At 48.7% G+C, this 22,298-nt stretch overlaps 1 protein-coding gene across 6 annotated transcripts in view; it reads right to left on the reverse strand.

The window, feature by feature from the left end:
* Nucleotides 1-22,298, reverse strand: part of ARHGAP40 (Rho GTPase activating protein 40) — a 34,798-nt gene that overhangs the window by 4,785 nt on the left and 7,715 nt on the right. For 5 of the 6 annotated variants that reach the window (XM_036229417.1, XM_016148267.2, XM_016148272.2 and 2 more), the window contains exons 3-12: nt 13,534-13,736; nt 10,356-10,576; nt 9,709-9,784; nt 8,992-9,140; nt 7,342-7,507; nt 5,801-5,892; nt 5,321-5,398; nt 4,776-4,935; nt 2,840-2,922; nt 1,034-1,240 (exon numbers count right to left, since the gene is read on the reverse strand). In XM_036229417.1, the coding sequence (XP_036085310.1) occupies nt 1,034-1,240; nt 2,840-2,922; nt 4,776-4,935; nt 5,321-5,398; nt 5,801-5,892; nt 7,342-7,507; nt 8,992-9,140; nt 9,709-9,784; nt 10,356-10,576; nt 13,534-13,714 (1,413 nt within the window). In that variant the 5' untranslated portion in view covers nt 13,715-13,736. The remainder of the gene's footprint in view (nt 1-1,033; nt 1,241-2,839; nt 2,923-4,775; nt 4,936-5,320; nt 5,399-5,800; nt 5,893-7,341; nt 7,508-8,991; nt 9,141-9,708; nt 9,785-10,355; nt 10,577-13,533; nt 13,737-22,298) is intronic. The other variant, XM_016148266.2, reaches the window with a different exon arrangement.

Genomic DNA, 22,298 nt, shown 5'->3' on the forward strand with positions numbered 1-22,298 from the left:
CAGGCTCCCACCCAGGCAGAGTGAATGCATAAGCAAAAACTCAGAGGTGGGAAGTGCAGGATGAGTCTGGAGAACCAGCTGGCATTTGGCGCCTTCAGAACCCAAAGGAGTTCCTGAGTGTGATGCGGGAGAAACTGAGAAGAGTCACACAGCTTCACTCGCTAGTTTTTGGAATAAAAAGCTATCTTAATGACTATGTGGATGGAGGGAGAGATAAGAAGGAGGAAAGAAGAAAGGGAGGGATGAAGGGGAGAGGGAGGGAGAAAAAGTGAGTGGGGGATGGATGGATGGATGGATGGATGGATGGATGGATAGATGGATGGATAGATGGATGGATGGGTAGGTGGATGGATGCATAAACTGGTTACTGGGTGAGTGGGAAGGTGGGTGGGTGACCAAATGGAAGGATGAATACAGATGTAGACAGAAGAAGCTTCACATTTCTAAGTGTAGTGGCCTGATCGGCAGTGGTGGGCAATGCCACTTTGTGTCTGTGGGAGTCTCGAGTGCTGGAAGGGACTTCTCAGTGATCCTGTTCCACCCTCAACTGTCACCAGGCCTTGCCTGCCCACATCAGGGGTCTCTTTCCCTGCTCTTGTCCCTGGCTTTGGATTGTTATGTAGGGCAAGGCTCATGGGGCAGGGGTGCCTTGGTTATCTGGCTCAGGCCTTTCCCTGAGCCGCAGATGGGGAACTTTTTCAGCATCATTAAAATTTTAATGTGAAGGAATTATTTGTGGGAGCTCAAGACCCTCCCCCCCCCCTTAGTCTGGGATAGACCAGATGGCAATGGATTGACTGAAAAGTATGGCAGTGTGGATACCTTTGGGACCCTAGGGCAAGGAAAAAAGATGACCCTGGCCATATGTAGGATCCAACGAAGGTCCCAGAAGAGACAAAATTAGGGATTTGAAAGGACAGTACCCACAAACATGGATGGCAGTGGCAATAGAGCAGAGGAGAACAGGGTCTCGTGCCTGCCACCCTGATGGACACCCCGACTCCTCCACTCACGGGTGGCCCACGGCACTCACCGTCCAGAGCAGATCCTGGTAGTGCACCATCATCTGCACCACCTGGGCTGCCCCCTCTGCCAGCTGCTTCTCCTTGCCCCTGGAGAGTTTGGGGGGCTGCCCTCGGTGCAGGAAGAGATTAGGGGCCATCACTGTGGAAACGTTCCACAGAGTCATCTTGTTGCTCTGCTCCCGGGCCACCACCTTCCTGAGGAATTCCAGGAGCGCCTGCAGGGGGCACAGGACCTCCTTTCAATCTCAGCACGTCCCTGCGACACCCCCGCCCTCCCCAGAACACCCCGCTGTGCTACTTGGGGGCATGTGGAAGGAGCCAGGGGCTGTAATAGAGGTTTCAGTTCCAGCTTTGCCATCAGCCCACCCCACGACCTGTTTCCTGCTCTGCAAAATGGGGCCCAGACCCTTCCCCTTCCCTGCTCCCTCAGGGATTAATGAGACATCTTAAACTCGCGGCAGTAAAGAGCCGCAGCTCTGAGAAGTGGGTCTTTTCAGGGCAAATCCCAAGAGAGCTGCTTTTTCTGAATCTGGGGAATCTGAATCTGCCCAAAAGGCAAGGGAAAGAATAGAGAAGCAATGGGAAGAAAGGGAGAAAATGATAATAGCTGCTATTTACTAAGTATTCTTTGTGTTCTTGGTCCCTTAGTTAGCACTTTACGTGCATTTATCATCTCATTGTATCCTCACAACAGTTCTATACAGTAGGTTCTACTGTACTCATTATGCAGAGAAGGAAACTGGCTTGGAGAATGTGCCCAAGGCCACATGGCCGGTAAGGATGAAGGGAAGGAGGGAGAAATAGAAGAGTGAAAAGATGAATGGATGGATGGTTGGGTGGTATGAGGATGGATAGAAGGAAAAAAAAGAAAGAAGGAAGGAAGAAAGGAAGGAAGGGCATATATTGAGTACCTACAAAGTACCACATCTTCGACTCTATGATTCCTTATGTGTTAGCTCTTATATTCCCAAAACAACCACACAAGTGCTATTGTTATTATGTTGACTGAAAAGGAAACAGAAATTCAAAGAGGCTCTCTCTTCAACAAAGCTGAGGCACAAGGAGGAGAAGCCACTTGAGCCCAGCTCTATCTGGTTTCGAATACTTCCTTGGGGTCTCCCATGTCCAAATCAGACAAGGAGTCCAGTAGATCTGGGGCCTCCTCACAGCCTCACCCCAGAGGTACATCTGGGGTTTGACCCAAGGACAGGCAGGGTACTAGGAGCTCAGCAAAGTCTGTGCCCCAGCCCCAGCCCGTCCTGAGCACCCACTCCCATAATACACAGGTTGAATTCCCTGAGAGAGTATTTCCCAAACTGGTGCCCCACAGAATGAACACCAGTGCCAGGCAAGGCTTTCTATAACAGAAGAGGTCCGTGAACTATCACCCTGGAAAACTGCTACATGCTCTATCTAGCCTCACTTGGAGATTCACAGAGCTCAAGTGCATCAAAGGTCAAAGGCTCAGAGGAGTCTTGTAGGAAAGAACGATCTTTAACTTTGTGTCAGTAACTGCATGTTTAACCATCTTATTTGGACACAGAACTCTTTTTTCCCTGTGACACCCGTGAGCCCCACCCAGAGCTGATGTTCGGCAGTGCACACCCTAGTGAGCACTGTGTCCTTTCAGAACTCGTCTGCTCTCTTCAGGGGAAAAGTCTCAGGAAAGACTTGGCCACCACTATTAGTCATCACTGCCCCTGGCACCTAGCAGACTTGCTGAACGAATGAAGGAGCGAATGAGCATGTTTGGAGCCGTCACCGTGGCTGTGGGCTGAGATGATGGAGAGGCAGCAGCTGGAGGTAATTTTTACCTTCAGGGCGTTTCTGTTGGGTTCCGGGAGGATTAGGATGAGCAGGTGCAGGGCCTGCAGGCGCTGCTTCAGGTCAGGGATGTCTGAGGGAAGAGGGAGGACTCGGTCTCAGGTCTCCCGGGGAGGCTCAGGGACTCTGGAGGCCCCACTTGGGGAGTGGAGATTCCAGAGCTGGGAAGCCAGGGACAGCCAGGAAAGCCTTCGTTATAAGCCTGGGACTGCTTCCTGGTCTAGTGTCAGCTCAGACAGAGCCCCAACTCGTGCTGGACGTGAAGCTCACTCTCTATACCGTGTAAATAAAAATACACGTGTGTGCATGCAAACACACACACACGTGTGCACACACATGCCCCAATGTGCAGACTGACAGACATAGCCTAGGGTCAGAAACGCAATGGCCCGGCATCCACCCTTAGGAGAGGAGATAGATAGCTCCTTGTGTTTTGAGGCGTTGAAAAGGAAAAGCTGTCCCACACCTGAGGTCGGGGTCTCTAGGGAGAAGGGGAGGTGGCAGGAATAGAATTCAGAGAAAGAGTTCATCAGACCAGACCCATCAGCTGAGAACTAGAAGGGGCCTGGAGGACAGCTGTGCAGGGGGGACACAAAGGCACCCAGGGCTTTGTCCCTAAGATCCTGTGTGACATTCATTCATTCACTCATTCACTCAGTCAACAAACACCGTCAAGGACCTATTAGATGCTAAGCTCCAGTCCAGGGACCTGAGACATAGCAGTGAAGGAAACAAACAGGCGGCAGATTCATGGAGCTTATGTTTGGGGGCAGGAGACAGACAATAAACAAGCAAAGAAATAACCTAAGTATCTTTAGACATTGATTCCTACTAAGAAGAAAATAACACAGAGTGTTATGACAGGCAGTGCCTAGTGGGCAGACATGTCAGATCAGGGAGGGCCTTTCTGAGGCGCTGACATTGAACTGACATCCAAAGGCCAAGAGGCAGCCAAGCCAAATGATGGAGCGGGGGCAGATTTCCAGGTAGAGAGAGCAGCAAGTGCTGAGGCTGAAGGGCGAAGAGAAATGGTCCTCTCGCAGCCAGATAGAGGGGACAGAGGGGTCCAGGAGGGGGACCGGGAGGAGGCGGGTCAGAGATGAGAGGGCCTGAGCGAGGAGGGCCCTGTGGCTGGTAGAGAACGAGGGTTTATTCCAAGCGGGTTGTGGAGTCGTGAAGCCGCAGAGAGATGTGATCTGATCTGCTCTGCTTGAGGAGCAAAGACTAGAGAGGATTTCTCTAGGTCCCTGCTTTCTAGCCCTGGGGTGGAAATCAGGCTGCCTGAGGCCTGAAGCTTTTTTGGAGAACCAGAGAGAGAGAATGAGAGAGTCCGCCTAGGCTTCCCTCGGGGTGACAGGCAGGTCGCTTTACTCTTTTGAGAAAAATGCAAGTGACCGTGTTTACCCTTTAAGGATTGTGAAGAGGTCCAGATGTGAACACAAACGTGCAGAATACAGAGGGGATCTGTGCAGCGCATACCAGTCTGCAGATGTACACACAGATGCACACACACGTGTGCTCACAGATGCACACTTAGATGAACCTGATGAGCTGGATCCCATGGACTTTATGGAAAGAAGAGAACTGGTCCATGTGGGGACTGGTAAGGACCATGGTGTGCAAAGCTCACTCTCCTCTTCTCTCCTCTTCTCTCCTTCACACGACACACACACACACACACACCCAAGTGCATATACGACACACATATACACACATGACACTGCACACGCGCACACACCCGATAGACGCCACACACATGCACACACGTGTACACACACATGCACACACGTGCACCCACTCACACTTCCTCCCCATCAGCTCGAGGTCACAGGGAACGGGCAGTTCTGTCTTCCCACCACTCCTCCTCTTGACCCCAGGCCACCGGATGCTCTTCTCCCCAAATGCAAGGGGCTGGGGGACACTCACTGGGCACCACAGCGAAGGCCGGAAGGTACTCCGCAGTGAGCAGAGGCGCCGGGAGCTCCCGGATGAACCTTTTGAGCAAGTCGGACGCGTCATTGTGGTGAACCTCATCCCAGCTAAAAAGGCCGGCGTAGAAATCTCTCTCCAGCTTTTGTTCCAGCCCCTGAAGGAAGAAGGGGCGTGAGTGAGAAGCTGGCCCACGGCTCCAGTAAAAAGGTGCTGTACCACTTCTCCGGGCTTCAGTTTCCCGAACTGCAAAGTGGGGATAATAATGGCACCCACGTCGTGGGGTCGATATGAGGATTAAATGGCCTAATGGTAACTTTCGCTCAACAAAGGTCGGCAGTCTGACTCCAGGGCCCCCACTCTCAACCCCTATGCCGTATTATGCCACCTCCAGCCTTTCAAACCCTCCCGGAATTCTGCACCAGACAGAGACCTGAGACAGAGCACTGACAGGCCGTGAACTGGGCTCTCTCCTGCCTTAATTCACACGGGAGGGTGCTGGGAGGTCGACCTTGGCGATGTGGGGGAAGCCACACCATTACCTTGACCCTGGCCTGGGATCCAGGCACCCTGAGAATGCCTTCAGTGTCCAGCCCTCTCTTTTCCAAACAGGACAGCAGCTATGAGAGGAAGAAACCAACATTTCAACTGGTGACCATTGAAAAGTGGAATTAAACTAGCACGTTTGCCTTTCATGAAAACCAAGAAGAGGAAAGAGCTAGAAGGTCTCCCTCAAAACGAGAAATAATAGCTTTCTTGGCCACTTCCATGAGCCAGGCGCTGTTCTCAGAGCTTTTTTCTTAAATATGTATTTTCTCATTCAATTCTGAAAGGCAGGCTCATGGAGGTTCAAAAATTCCCCCGAAGTCTCTCAGCTAAGCATGTGTCAGAGCCAGAATTTGAACCCAGCTCTCCTGAGTCTAAATTCCATGCTCTTATCTCCTAGGCTAGACATCTCCCAACAGTGGTGCCCAGAGCCAGCCTCTCACCAGCTAAAGAAGCCCAATCTGGGGACAACTTACAGCTTGAAGGACCAGCGGGACCTGGGTGCTGGGGTGGGCTTTGCGGTCAGCTTCCAGCAGGGCTTCGAGGGGCACACCGAAAAGGCGAGCTTCTGTGGGATGTCAAAAAAACAGAAGGGCATTTCACTTCCCGGAATGACAACTGGGCTACGACCTACAAGACCTCCTGGGTGACCGCAATCACACCTTTCCCTGAGTGAGGACTGAGCTCTCTGGACAGTGGCCCAGCTCAAACCGGCCTCAGCAATAATGAAGACGTTAGATGCATCGCAGAGCAGGAAATCTCGGCGATAAAGAGGTGTTCAGAGGACAACCTGCCCCAGGGAGCACTGGGTATCAGACGTAACAATGGACTGGGATAGAGGGTCTAGCTTCAGAGGGATTGGCTTTGCAATCTTCTCGGGTCCACCTGTCCTCCCAAATGTGCTCTGCAGTGTCCTTCATTCTCTCTTCACCTGCCCACCCCTTCTCTACGAAAGCCCGACTCCTGGTTTTTCTTAGCCACCATTCTCTTGTCTTTAAAGAAACAAATAAAAAACCACAATGTATAATGTTGACAATGATGTAATGAGATGAACATTCTCATACACTATTGAAGAGTGATATACACTAAGAATTTTGTCAGTATATTCTAAAATAATCTGAAGCATTTAAAGTTATATATGCAGCAGGAGCAGCGATTGTGTTTTACAATAGAAAAAACATTGGACATAATAAAAATCCACTAATAGGGAAAAGATTAAATACATTAGGATATCTCCAGAAGGAGGAAAATAGTGCCCTGGTTAAAAATCATGTTTTCAAAGAATGTTTAATAGTTGTGGCAAATAATAATATTGTCCCAAATTCATGACCCCTCCATGTCTCCACACCCTTTGCCATGTGAATTTGCAATTCTTCCCATTAAAGAAGCGGGAAATGCTTCCCCACTCCTTGCTAGTCGGCCAGGTGATAGCTTTGGTCAATGGAGCAGTAGCCTCCATGATATGATGCAAGCAGAGGTTTCAAATACATCGTGTGGTAGGTTTGTCCTCTTGTGTTTCTGCCATTGTCATCAGAACATGATCCGGATGGCCTGCTGGTCCCAGGAGGATAAGGAACACGTGAAGCAGACCCAGCCCCTGCTCACGATTTGGAACTAAGCCCCGCCTAGATCAGCCAACCAACCCCTAGTTCACCTAAAAACATGTGAACAAGAGTAAATAATTATTGATTTGTCATTAGTTTTGAGGTGGCTTGTTATATTGCATTATTGTGGTCAGTGAAAAAAAGACACACATACCTGGTGGGGAGGAGATAAAGATGATATATTAAAAGTTAATAGTGTTTATATCTGAATTGTATTTTTCCTTTTTGGATTTTACTCTATGACCCGATTTCCTACAACGAGCAGAAATTGTTTTCATATGCAGCAAAAATACACATAACGGAAAGAAGTAAAGCAGCTAAGCACGTTTTGGTGGAGGATTCCTCACACAGCTCCCTGGACGAGACACCCAGGACTGTAGCCACAGGGATTTCAATGAGCCCCAACTGCTGACCTGCTGCCTTCCGCTTCCCGGCCTTGCTCCTCTTCAGGTCCAAGCCGAGGACGTCGCAGAGTGCAGTCAGCTCGATGAGGGCCAAAGCGGGGATCTTCTTCATGTCCTGCAAGGCCAGGTCTCCTATCCTGGTCAAACCAAGTCTGCCTTTGGGGATCCTGAACTCCTAGGGAGAGAAATAGAGACAATCGCTTAAGCCACAAGTCCTACCTGTGTGTTGTGGCTCCACCCGCTTCTCCATGTCCCCCCCCCCACACCGCCCACCTTCCCTCATCCCACCTCCCTGAGTAGGAGAGGAAGAACAGAGTGGATGAGAGCAGGGGCTCAGGATTCCATCCCAGGTTCAAGTCCAAGCCCTACCTCTGACTGGATCACATCTTAGCCTCTAATCCCCCACCTGTAATCATAAAATAGTGCCTGCCTCATAAAGTTTTTGTGAGATTAAATGGGCTAAGAAGTATAAAACACTTAGGGTTCCCCAATCAGTGGAAATTGTTTCTACTGCCTGCATTTCAACATGTGAAGCTGGAGGAGAGGGATCACCTACACACACACACACACACACACACACAATGGGCCTCTTGTTATTGCTTCTCTTCTGGTCCTTCATTGCTCACCCTCACCTCATCTGACCCTACCCTTGGCCATGCGGCCTCCTGATCCAATGCTCCTCTTCCTCATTCTGAATAATAATAGAATATTAATAAAAAAATAAATAATGCTCGACAGCGCCATCTAGAGGCAAAGATGGAGATCTGCAGGCAGCTCCAGGCATTCCTGCCTTCGGCGGCGAAAAAGAGCAAGAATGAGGACCAGGTTTGCTCAGCATCTGCCTGGAGGACTTAACCAGATTAGGCCCCAGTACCCCATTTGGGCGCTCCGTCAGAGGAGGGAAAGGAAGCTTGTGTGCGGTTGTATGTAATAACGTTATGGCTATAACAGAACCTACTGCTTGCCGTAGGGGCTGTGGAGTCACACTCTCTGGGTTCAAATTGTGACTTCACCTGTGAGTGTGCGGGTAAGCAATTTTACCTTTCTGTCGGTTTTCTTGTCCGTAAGTTGGGGCTAATGATAGTACTCACTTCACAGGGTTTGGGGGAAGATTAAATTTGAGAAAGCATATAAAGCAGTGCCTGACACACAGTGAGTACTCGATTATTATAACTATTTTTTAAGTTTATTTACACAATTACTGCCCACAGGATCAAATTAAGTCATGTATGTGAAGTGCTTGGTATAATGCCTGGTCCACAGTCAAAGGTCAATACGTGGTATCTTTAGCATTATTAATCGTTATCGTCATTCATAGTTTAATGGGGAAATCAAATCATCAAGTCTAGAAGATAATGTTGAACATTAATTATCTGATACTTTAGAAATAGAAAGTCATTCTTTAAAATTTTATTTGACGTACTGTGGTCACATAAGATATTACCGCTGGAGAAACGAGCTGAAACGTACATGGGAACCCTGTACTATTTTTGCTATATCTTGTGACTCTGAAATTATTTTAAAATAAAAAGAACAATTACATTCGAGTGAATGAAAGGGCTTGCACTTTGGATTAGAGGTTATTGCAGGGGTGGGAGTAAATTCCTTAAGCAGTGGAGAGGAACGGTTAGCAGGGGGTCTGGCCGCCAGCCTCCTCACCGGCAGAGAACCCTTGCTCCAGGCACAGGTGTCTCCCAGGGGTGGCCTGCTTCTCTGCAGCAGTGCAGCTTGTTCTGAGTAGGCAGAGTCCATGTGGAAGGCTTCCTCCCTGCCAGCCTGTGGCTGCGGCCCCTCAGGCTCTGCTGCTGCTGGGGAAACAGAACAGAGAGGCAGTCAGGACTGGCTTCCTCCCTCTTCCTCCAAGCTCAGAGCCCCAGGCAGTGATTTCTCAGGATTGTGCCCTTGCTCAGGCTCAGTAAACTCAGCAGCATTGCCTAAGATTAGGCGGCTGAGATCAGGACTCCAGGAAGCAAGTTCTTAGGCTGAGGACTCAGGCCCTTGGTCCCAAGAAGTGATTTCCCAGGCTCCCACTCAAAGCCCCAGGATCAAATCAATAAACTTAGGACTCAGGCCCATTGCCCAGGAAGTAATTTTCTAGCTAAGGCCCATTGCCCCAGGAAGCGGTTTCCTAGCTAAGGCTCATTGCCCAAGAGGTAATTTTTCCAAGCTGAGGCCCATGCGCCTGATGGGAAAACTCCACTCAAGGGCCCAACTTGTCCCTTTGGGGTTTCTTTCTACTGCCTTCAAGCAGGGAAGGCAAGGAACCAGTAAGAAGAGGAAAACGCTCAGAGGTGCGCACCTTCTCTTACCTCTCAGAGCAGCCTCTTGGTGCAGCCTGGAGGATCCCCAGGGCCCTGGAGAATGAAGGCTACTTACCTGGAGGAGACTTAGGGGTCCCGGAACTGATCTGGGTCCATTTCATACACGAGTCTCCATTCTCTGAAGACATTTCCTATGCAAATTACAGATAATTCCCAATTAGTTGTGTGGAAAGCAGATGATACCCATGCAACCTTGGGAAATAGAAGCCATTCGTGACCTGTCTTCACAGCCGGAACAACTAAAGCTCAGAGATCTTGCCCAAGATGCCACAGCTGCCAAGTGGGGGGTGGGCATTGGGGTCCAGGTCTGTCTGCCTTCAGCGCCTATCGTATCAATCATGTGTTATGCCATTTCAAATTCATTCCAAGATAGAATCAAATGCCCACAAACTGTCAGGTTACAAGTACCAGCAGGGTATACAAATGATAATAAAAAAAGTAATAAAATTGTACTGTTAATGGTTCGATAGAGAGAGTACTTAAGCTTTCAGGCCTCTCCGAGGACACAGTGACAACACACACACTCTGGCATACACGGCAGACAGACCTACACGCACCGTGGGGACACAGGGGCATCCAAGCCCGTATGTAAGAGCACACCAAGGCAGTCCTGCAGCAGAACCACCGCATCGCGTGCTGTGGCGGCATCACAATGGGCCCGGGCAGACAGGGCCTGCAGTGACCCTTATGCTACTTACTGACCTGTGAATTGAAGCCCCCAAAGATATCCCTGACATCTCTGACAGGTGCCTTCTGTCGTCTTCGGGCCGAGCGGGTGTAGATGTCCAGCCGGCGGCGCACGGCAGCCACCTGGGTCTGTGTGAGGGTGGACAGGAGCCCCCGGTGATGACCGTCCAGGCCCGGGCCACCAAGGAGGCCTGACAGGCCTGTGTCTTGTAGCCACTGGGATTCAATTTCTCCTTCTGCGAACAGAGGGGCAAATGACACCTGTCATCAACGCCCAGATGAACACACACAGCCACACACTCAGCCACCAGCACTAACCACACACAGAAACACACACTCACATGGATGCAGGAAACATCCACATATCTGATCATGGGAGACCCACCAATGCCAACCACACGCTTCAATGAGGAGAAGACCTAGCAAACATCTGAGAATTTGGAAGGTACAGATGGCGTAAATCAGTCCCTGGATTTAAACATACAGCACCACATTCTCTTGGAAACAGCAAGCTAAGGAATGACGTCTATATGTTCTGATTCTAAAATGCAGCAATGAACTCACTCCCTCTCCCAAATCTGGAAGAGACCACCACGGGGTCACATGGGCCCACCCGTGGAGAATGTGGGCAAGCAGCCGGTGTCCCCTTGGGAAGTCTCACTCGAGTCAAGACTGCTTGTGATGGAATAGTCCCCTCAACTGTGCTTGGTAAGGAAACTGCCATGGTCCTACATCGAAACCATTCGTCCAAATCATGGGGACTTGTGTGACTGCAGATTCCCGAGTCCCAACTCCAGAGAGTCTGTCCTAGGAGTTCAGGCTCAGGGCCTGGGGATCTGCACTCGAGTCCCGCCGCCAAGGCGATTCTAATACAGCGGAGTCTGAGATCATACTTGAGAAACACGGCCTGGGCAGTTCCTCCCTTCTTCGGGAGGAAGTTGTACCCATGCGTGAGCATCGGATTAGTGGGGTGTATTTAGTTGTGCTCAGTGTTGACCGAGTTAGTCAACCAGGTGCTGGCGGTTCAAAAAAGCAAAACCGCTTTTGCAGAAGCCCACATCGTGCAGGTAAGCCAGACATAAGAGTCTTCCCTGTCTACGGCCATGCCACACTTAGGAAGACCAGGTGCTGTAGGCATGAACAAAAATAAATAAATAAAAATAAGTCTTTCCCCAACGTCTCCCTTGCACTTGGGAACCAAACAAATGTTTCCAGGGCAGCCACACTTTGTGGTCGTCCCCTAACTTGTGCCAGCTCGCGAAGGCACGATTTCTACTGCAATGTCAGGGCCTTTTCCCCTTCCTGCTAACTGCGGTGTCATTTGTGCAGAATCTTACAAAAAAAAAAAAACAAACAAACAAACCAGTATTTCCTGGTATGCAGCTGTTCACCTACCACCCTTATCATTTTATCTGCATTTCAGTTGTTCTGTACAACTATTTACGAAATATTTTCCCCTTATCATGGGTTACATTTTTACTTAAACAAGTCCATTTTATTTTATTTTATTTTATTTTATTTTATTTTATTTTAGTTACTTTGGTGCATTGGCCCAGAACAAACGAATTCATTTTAAAAGGAAACATTATCCCAAGCATAAACGGAGCATCCACATCACCTGCCTACGTAAAAGTTAATGGAAAACAATGAATATATTCACATTCTTGGCTCCGTGCCACCCAGAGGGTCTCGCTGTCCTGTGAGTCTAAAAAAGCTCTCATTTCCACTTAGTTGTCTAAATCCCCTTTGTCCACCTCGACCTCTGTTCCTCTGTTTTGTTTGAAATGAGATCGACGGCCGTATGATGATGGCAGACGGGTGGCTTGCAGTGGGGGCCATCTCCTAAAACGACCTCTTAGATCACCAGAATTTGCATTTCACATTCGGAGACACCGCAGGTAGACCACTCGGGGCCCTGGGAGATCTAAGCCTCCCACGTGACCACACGTTTTGTACGTCACGGACTAGCACAGCTGAATTATATGCCAAACCGAGATGGTTTTTGTGCAGATGCCTTTCGTTCCCTCGTTCACTGAACAAGTAAGATGGAGTACGAGAATGCGCTTGGCTCCGTTTAAAAGGCTGAGGATACAGTGGTGGACAGTGACCTTAACCTCGTGGAGCTTACACTCAAGTGGGGACACAGATAAATGTGCAAATAAATGCACCATGTAACGTCAGGCGGGGATAAGCGCTCTAACAATAAATAAAGCAGGGCGAGGGGCTAGAGAGTGAAGGGCAGAGAAGCTGAACTGTCCAGGCAGGTGGCGTCTGAGCCCAGTCTCGACTGGAGAGAACAAGCCATGAAGATCCTGGGGGAAGAGCGCTCCAGGCGGGGGGAGCAGCGAGGACAAAGGCTCTGAAGCAGGCGTGTGCCTTCGCGGTCAAGGAAGCAAGGAGGCCCAAGTGGCAGAGTGGAGAGGTAGAAAGACAGGGGGAGAGGGCACGAGGCGAGGGGGGGGGCTGGGCCAGTTTTGTCAAGCCTTGTCAGCTGCGATGTGCTGGTTTTACGTGTCCCTGATTTCTATGACTCTCACCCCGTTAAGAGGTGGAGTCTAGTTCCCTTCCCCTTGAATGTGGCTGGACACGGGGAAAGAGGATGTAGCAGAAGTGCCGTTGCCTTTCTTCCAAAGCCGGTCACAAGCGGCAAGCCAGCTTCTGTCTGGCTCTCTCCCGTTCTCCCGCCCTCTCTCTCTCCCCGCCCCCAACCTCCTCTCTCTCAGCTTTTGTTCTTGGAACCCAGGTGCCTTGCTGTGTGGAAGCCCAGGCCTCACACAGAGGCCAAGAGTAGATACTCCAGGCAACAGTCCAGGTGAAGCCCAGCTGTTGGTCACATCGACCACCAGACACAGGGGAAATCTTTTGCAATGACTCCAGGCCCAGCCACCATCTGACTGTGATTGCATGAGAGTCCCCGAGGGAGAACCGCCTAGCTGAGCCCTGTAAACCCCAGAACAGTAAGATCTAGTAATAATAATAATAATAGGCATAATCTAACTTACATTATTAAAAGAACATTTTGACTGGTGCATGGAGAACGGATAGCAGAGAGCAAGCGTGGAGCAGAAAGACCAGTGGAGAGGATACTGCACCAGTCCAAGCAAGAGAGAAAGCTCTCTCAGGTTCCAGTTGGTGTCTGGACCTCTCACACGTCTGCCCCTTCCACCCAGCAGCCCCCTCCAGGGCTCCTCACCCTCTGGGAGTCGACCTTCACCCCCACTGCCATCCTCTTCTTTCGGCTCATTCCTCTGTTGGATCTGCTCCACCTCCATCCAGAAGCCATCCATGGACAAGCTCTCAGCCGAGGACAGCCGGGAGTGGGAGCATCCGGCAGGGCGTGCTTGCAGGGGGTTCTTCTGGGGAAGCTGATTCATTGGACCTGAGGAGGGGCTGGAACTGCAGTAAGCAAGGAGGGAGGGGAAAAGTCAGGCAAAGCTCGGCTCCTGATGGAGTTTGTCTCGAGGCTTTGTGGTTCACCAGAAACCTGCCTGGAGTTTCTGGAGCTGGGAGAGCTTATCGAGCATACGTCTCAGGGTGACAGACACGCAGCTAGTCTCAGCAAATATACGAGTTTTCCCATCGCCCCCTCGGAATCACTCAGAAACAAATGATGCTGCAGAGGATGGGGAAAGCACCACCTGCCTCTGCTTCTTTCTTCCTTCTTGGGCAAGGTGAACCACCTTTGACACACATATGGAAGAGTCAATGCTGATAAGAGGGAATTAAACACCAGGGCACATGAGGAAATTACAGCACAGATCCTGACTCGTCTCACTACATTTTTACCTGAAATGTCAATTGTCTCCTCCCCACCCACATCCCCTTATTTGTGAATCCGGCTTCCGTGGCCCTGGCTTCCCTGTTTACAACACACGACCACCTCAGCCCCTCCTCTCCTCCAGTCAAACTGAACAGACCGAAGTCCCAGATCACAGAGGTTCTATCCACCAAATGAGCCAATCAGATTCTCTCAAGAGATTTAGGGAGTTAGTGTCAGTCAGGTACATGAACTGGGAAGCCGTGTGAAATGGTGGGGTGGGAGCAGCCAGTCTCCTTTAGAAAAGCGAAAAAGAGGCCCCTCTGCGGCCATGGAGAGATGGCGAGGGACCGACCTCCGCTGGATTTTCTGGGTCCCAGTCCCAGCCTCTCCTTGTTCAGCTGACGACTTTGTGGTTTAGCCTCAGAGCCCCAAATCCCTGCAGCTCCTCTTCTTCACAAACTATTTGGTTCCACTTTGTGCAAATAATCTCAGATTAAGACCGTGCCAGTCTCCTGGCCCAAATAAACGATATTCTGGTGCTTCAGATGAGCTTGGGAATGTGATGTCTAAGCTGCTGCCCTTGAGAAATGGTGGATTGGGAGCTGGCGTCCACATAGACCCTAAGACTTGTCAACAAAACAGATCAGAGATCACCTTGTCACTAGAGAGAGAAAATATATGCCCAATTTCATCAAACAGGAAAAACGTCTATTCCTCAAATTCTACAGATATCTTGGGCTCAGTAATGATCCCCAGCAAGATTATAGAAAAAATTCCTTATTCCATCTGGAAACAGACAAAAGACAAAGGAAACAATAAACATAGATGGTACGAACTGTTTGGTTAAAAGAAAAAGACTCAATTTGGCTTTTTAAAAAAATTTTATAAAATTTATTGGGGTGAGATTGATTAATAAAATTATATGGGTTTCAAGCGTACAATTCTATAATACATTATCTGTATATTGCATTGCGCGTTCGCCACCCAAAGTCAGATCTCCTTCTGTCATCGTATGTTTGACCCCTTTACCCTTATCTACTGTCTGGTAACCACCATACTGTTGTCTATGTCTATTGAGTTTTCGTTTGTTTGTTTGTCTTGTTTGTTTACTAGTTGCTTTCAGTTTAATATCCCACATAAGAGTGAAATACGGTTCTTGCATTTTCCATCTGACTTATTTCACTTAGCATTAGATATTCTCAAGGTCCAGCCATGTTGTCACAAATGGCACTATTTCGTTTTTCTTATGGCTGAGTAGTATTGCATTGTATATACGTACTACATCTTCTGTATCCAATTTGGCTTTTTAAAAAAGTCGTCCATTGCTGCTTTAAAAAAATTAAAAAATAAAAAGCACACGTACCCCAGTCATCAGGGAAATGCAAATTAAAACTGCAATGAGATATCACCTCACATCTCTTAGAATGACTATTATCCAAAAGACAATAGAAAGCAAATGCTGGTGAAGATGTGGAGAAAAGAAAACTCTTGTGCATTGTTGGTGAGACTGTAAACTGGTACAGCCATTATGGAAAACAGTATTAAGATTCCTGAAAAGATTAAAAATAGATTAACCCTGTGATCCAACAACCCACTTCTGGGTATCTATCTGAAGGAATTGAAATCACAGTTTTGAAGAGATATCTGCAGCCCTGTGTTCACTGAAGCATTAGTCACAGTAGCCAAGACATAGAAACAACCAAAATGTCCATTGTGGATGAATGAATTAAAAAAGTAAGGTATGTAGATAGACAACAGAATATTTTTAAGCCATAAAAAGAAGGAAATTCTATTGTTTTTGATGACATGGATGGACCTCGAGGGCCTTATAGTAAGTGAAATAAGTGAGACAGAGAAAAACAAATACCGTGTGATGGAATCGAAAAAAGCCGAATTCGTAGAAACAAAGTAGATGGGTAGTTGTCCAGGGTTGTGAGGTGGGGGAAATGGGGAGATGTTGGCCAACGGATATAGACTTTCAGTTACATGACGAATAAGTTCTGGGGATCTAATGCACAGCATGGTGACTATAGGTAAAATACTGTATTTTATACTTGAAAGCTGCTAAGGGAGTAGATCTTAAATATTCTCACCGCTCACACAAAATAATGATAACTACGAGAGGTGACCAATGTGTTAACTACTTTTTTGATGATAATGATCTCACGATATGTAAGTGTATCAAATCATTACACTGTGTCCCTTAAACATAAACAATGTTATACGTCAATTATATCTCAACAGAGCTGGGGAAAAGCACAAACAATGCAAAAGAACAACAATGACAACAAAAAGACCAAATATTAGATAAATGCTTACAAAAAGAATAAAGTTATCAATAAGACTTTCAGCTTAAGAAGTGTTCTAAGAGGAGGGAAAAAAAGAGTAAATCCACAAAGAACCTATGACAATGAGGTACTTTGTGCACTTAATAGCATAGCAAGAAATATAAGCAGGAACTGCTAGAAGTGTGAGATTGGCATAAACGTGGGTTTCATCATTTGCCATCTTCCCATATGAACCTGGCTTTCCAGTTACGAGTGTGCAGGTTCTCCAGTCTCTCTCAATCCTCCGTGTCTTCGCAAAATTGGTCCCTTCTACAACAGCTGGGCTTCCCCCAACCCTGGCCGCCACATCCCTTTTACATGTGATCTGTTCCATGCTTGTTGCTCAGAGACGATCTTAAAATGAGAGCCTGGTGAGGTAGGGAAAGCAAGTCTCAATGCCGCCAGGCACATTGCAGGAGGCCGTGAGCATTGAGGGGCAAGGGAAAGGTAAAGGGACATCACAACGTCACCAGCGAGCGGAGCACAGGGGCGGTGGACATCGTGGCTGCCGTCCCAACATCCTTTCTGCTCACTCCCCGTTGCGTAGCAGCCATGACCGTACCCCAGCCTAGTCACAGAAATGGGTTCGAGTCAATTTGGATAAAGAACTGTGGTGTGAGTGCCTGTTGCTGGGTCTGGTGTTTCTTTTGGGGTGTTCTAAGATTGACAGTAATGATGGCTGTACAACTCTGTGAATATACCAAGTATACTGTAGGACTGTATACTTTAAGTGAGTGAATTATGTAGTATGCGAATGATATGCCAATAAAGATGGTACTTAAAAACAAAACAAAAGAACCATTGTGTGCATTCCTCCAGCCACAAAATTGTTTCAAGGAAGGAAATGCTCAGGACTCTTATTGGGAATTCTGGGGTACAGACAATTTGCTCTAGTCGTGGGCGAAAATGAGACATCTTCAAGGAGTTAGGAGTCACACAATGGGGATCCGGCTCAGAACAGAGTGGATATCACACACAGCATTAAAAAAAAAAAAAAAAAAATTTAAACTGGGTCCTAGATGACATCACTGAGCAGTTGAATCACTAGCGGGTCCCCCACACAGCGCATTGTACTCGAAATATCCTCCTCTGGGTATATTGCTTTTTAATCCACTCCCTCTTGATAGATGCTTGGGTGTTTCCACTTGTCAGTATCACATGTAACCCTTGCAATAAGCATCCTCACATTTAGAACCTTGTTCCTCTGTGCAGAGGCGAAAGTAGAAAAGAAATTGCTAGATGTGGACTCACCTCATGCATGGCTCAGTGCTCTGCCAAGCACCATCTTGACATTCTTGATTCATTTTGCACATGGCCTGTCCTGCCAGTACCTTCCTTACCTATAGACCCCAGCTCACGTCTTTTTCCCAAGTGTCCTGCCCACACACTGAGCTCAACTCCGAGTTAAAAATGCTTCGGTCGCTGAAACACACTCAGATGCGGTCAGGCAGGGCACGCAGCCTCTCCCGGGCAACAGCTTGGCCAGGCACATCTCACTGAGCAGAAGCTCGACTGGAGACGATTCCCATTTAATTATAAAATTGGCTGTTCCACTCTATTTATGCTTTTAGAGAAAACTGCTAGGCAGTGTGCCTCCTGCAAATCTGTCGTTACCCCATGCTGGTGCACAGCTCGGTTTCCTGAGTGGCTTTGTAATTCGCTTGGAAATTACGGCATCTGTGTGTTTTCGTGACAATTTGAAAACCACGCAGCGAGCGAACCCAAACAAAAGTTGTTAACTGTGTCGCCACTCGGACACAGCTGAGCAGTGAGAGGGGAGCAATCGCTGCTTTAGGTGAACTTTTTGAGACAGGGGCACAAGAAAGAACAAACGTGAAATGAAACCCCAACCGTTCTAAAGCTGTCATTGTTCCAAGATCACGTTTTGTGGTGTAGCAACGAGTCCTCCCGTTTAGCCAGACAGCGGGCGCTCAGCACAGCCACAAATTTGTTCTGAGCTTCACAAACATGGCCCATTTTTTTGTTTTGTTTGTTTTCAACGTTTTGATGTATATAGCACATGCAAAAAAGTGCACCGATCCTAAGCGTACAGTACGATTAATTGTCTCCGGTTGTAATTTTCTTTTTAGGCATTTAGTAAGCACTTACTACATGCCCACTAAGCACTAGATAACCAGATGAATAAGTTTAGAACTTGAGCTTCAGTATCAGACGGGTCAGACTTTGAATCTAAGATCTGTCATTTTCAAAGAGTGAGATAACGTTAGGGAGCCCGTGAGCCTGACCAGCCTTGGTTTCCTCCTTTTCATGTGGGGACGACCTGAGGCAGTATGGTTAACAGCTACTTCATTCAGTCAGCAAATGTTCATTGAGCCCCTACGACAGCTAGTTACTAGAAAGCTAGTATACACGAGGTGCTGGAACAGGAAGTCCTCTATAAATGTTAGCTCGAAAAATACGTTTTGCTTCTGGGTGCTTCCCACCTGAGATTCAGACAGGACAAGTGACGTGCCTGAGACTGCCTGGCCAGGGAACAGCCCTGGCTCCTGTCCTACAGCGAGTGGCCACAGGCTTACGAGCCCGGCATGTGGATGACGGACACCACTGGGTCAGAGGGCTGCGGTGGCCCTCACAGCTGCTCAGAGCTTCCCCGAATGCAAAGCCCTTCTCTGCACGCACGCACGCACGCACGTGGGCTAGTTCTCCCTCCAGGTGACCTGTATGAGGCAGTGCGCTAGACATCCAGGCTCTTTAAGCCTTCTATTCACTCTCCATGTGACTGTGGATGTGTCCTTTTCCCTCTCTGGGCCTCAGTTTCCATCGCTTTAAAATGGGAAAACAGATGTAGGGATGGGGCTCTGCAAGATAATCTTGAGCAAGACCCTTGCCATGGGGTCCCAGGAGGCCTCAGGAACCAGATGACGGGCAACAGCAGCAGCCAGAGGGCAGAGCCGAAGAAACCCCCGCCAGGCTGAGAGTCTGCTCACAGAGGCCAAAAGCCAGAGTGACTGAGGGACCAAGAATGTGGCACATTAGGACAGGCGTGGCCGGGCCTCCTATCCAGCTCAGCCTGGCCAAGGCTCCCCCCAAGAGTGGCTCTTGATTCCTCTCTGAATGCCTGCCCTTGCTGTCACCTCCCTGACTGATGAAAGGCTGACAGGTCACAGAAATGGGCAGCGACTGTTTGCACAGCATTCCCGAGTTCAACACAGGCTGAGTTCCATCTGTGCCTGAGCATCTTGAGTGAGAGGTTTCACCTCCCTGAGCCTCTATTTCCTATGCAAACTGGGGGCTAATCAGAGCTGCTCTCACTGTGAGTATCATGAGCAATGTAAATAAGGTGCCTGGCAAAAATCTGGCCTGTATTAGATGCACAAGAAATAGGAACTGCTGGAATAATAATTATCATTATTATTATTATTACTTTTCTCATTGTGAATGTTTGAGGCCACGATGAGTTAAGAAGGCTGTAGTCACAAGCACAAGCCATGTGGCCATAGTGACAGAGGGACCCCAATGCAGGCGCTGGAGTATGACAACACATTAACACTGAGCATGTCCAAGGCACTTCTCCGAACATGGCACCAGGGTCCTCAACCTGGGCACCAGTGACATTTGAGGTCAGGTCATTCTTTGTCCTGGGGGTTGGGGAGCTGTCTTGTGCATTGTAGGACATCTACCGGCATCCCTGACCTCCATCTACTAGACGGTAAAATCATTCCTGTCTCCATTGCCAAATGCCCCCTGAGAGGCAAAAACCACCCCTGTTGAGAACACTGCTTGATGTGGATTAACTTATATAATCCTCATGAATTCCTTAATTACTATCATCCCATTTATAGATGAGAAAACAGAGGCACGCAGAAATTAAGGAACCTGTCCAAGGTTAGCTGGCTGGTAAATGGCAAGACTGGACTTTGAGCCCAGGACATCGGGCCCCATAGCCCACATTCTCGACCACTATGAGGTAAGATCCTTGTGCAAATTTTCTCCCTCGTTGACCAGAGACAGCACATGGTTCAGGAAAGAAAACCACCAGCCAGGGACTTGGCCCCAGCTCTGCCTCTTATCAGCTAAGCTTCCTCTCCCTATCATGAGCCACAGGCTTCCCTGATTCCTGAAGATGCCCCCATCTCAGAATTACTGGTAGACAATGATCTACTGTGACAGATCGAGGTAATTCCCCAATGGAGCATGCTGGAGGAGCCACTCTGTTGGGGACATGCCAAGCTTTACTTGGCTGAAGGGCAGGAAAGGAGCTGGGGATGACGAGGAAGGAGGGACTGAGGGGGACGAGTTGACCGGCAGAGACGCTGCCACGGGAGGAATGGCGCACGGTGTGTGACTCGATGCTGTCTTTTGTCTTCTCCCCAAATGTTCAGGAAATCAGCACCGCCAGCCAACGCTTTAGGGATTGCGCTGTTTTAGAGGTTATATGATGAATTGCTGACACCAGCCTCTGGTTCAGCGTGGGACGAGGACAGTTGAATGATGAATGCTTAAAGGAACCTGGTCACACCCAGTTGCAACCATCCCTGGCTTCGAACAGGGCACAGGCAAAGGTGCAAGAAGGGAAAAACAAGAGACCTTAGCTTGTCCACGGTTTGGCCCCCAGGGTGCAGAAAGAGGCTTTTGGTAGAAACTCAAGAGTTATTTTTGGTCCTAGTTCTTCTATCTTTCACAGTGTTCGAAAATGTCTTCCCAACAAAAAGTCCTAAGTGTGTGGCTTGTGTTGTCCCTCTGTATTAAGTTAGTATGAAATAAATCAAATTATTGCTCTCAATTCATTACACCTCCCTCCACGTAAGGCCTTTGCCATGTGACTTTCCCGTTCCTCCTGCTAGAGGCAGAAGCTACTGCCCCTCGCCACCTCCATCCACTGACTGGGCTTCGGGCACTTGATGTGCTTTGGCCAATGAAATGTTAGCCGACGTGAGGCAAGCCGAGGCATGACGTGTGTCTGGGTGCTGAGGCTGGCCCTCTTGCACCCCCCATCACTGTGGCAGGTTATCCCTGGGTGGCTGCAGCCTGGGTCCCAGCAGGAACACACGTGGCACAGGCCAGAGCCCAGCGAGCAGGAGGAGCAAGTTCAGCCAGACTCACAACTTGAAATGGAGCCACCCAGCAGAGCATAGGCCAAATCAGCTAACCCTCAGCTGACCACCACACACGTGGCGTGAATAGTGAGTTTTGCTTTAATAAATGGTTGCCGTTGAGTTTGAGATCATCTGTTACACAGTGATAGCTGACGGAGACGGTGTATTATTGAATAACCTGAACAGCTCGGCCAGAGGAGCAGTGGGCCCACACGTTCCCAAATCCTAGATGCCCATGTTGCATGCACACTTTGTGTCCCATCCTATCTCCAACCCCCAGGTGAAATGACATAACAGGTCCCGAGTCAAATGAAAGGTGAGAGAGTCAGACCTCGGAGAACAGAGGCTGAAAAGCAGCTCAGAGGTGGAAAGGTCATAGCCACATGCACAAGGGTGTGTGAGGGACTGTGTAGGTCCATACTCTCCGATGAGCATGTTCATGGCCATGTGTGTGAATGCGGGTTTCTCCTCTGCTGCCTTAGGACTTGCCAGAAGGTCTGGATTTCCCATGCCCACACGGGTACTCTCCTAACACTCAGGCTATGACTATGATGTGCACGGCACCCCACTGGGTGTAATATCCTTGTGCAGTCCACAAACTGAATGGACATCAGTACCCAGCAACACCGCCATCTATGAAGCGGTCCCTGTGGGGATGGGGTGGGGCAGGAATGAGATATTATAAAAGTCGAATCCTGTGTTTATCCCTTTGAGTATCATCTCGACTGAGCTCCTAAAATCCCTGCAAGGCAACAACTTTCCCCTCAAGAGACAAGACTCATTCAGGCAGCGTGTATGTTCTTTGAATTGTTCA

Source organism: Rousettus aegyptiacus, unplaced genomic scaffold (genome assembly GCF_014176215.1).
Source record: "Rousettus aegyptiacus isolate mRouAeg1 unplaced genomic scaffold, mRouAeg1.p scaffold_m13_p_12, whole genome shotgun sequence".
Taxonomy (NCBI): Eukaryota; Metazoa; Chordata; class Mammalia; order Chiroptera; family Pteropodidae; genus Rousettus; species Rousettus aegyptiacus.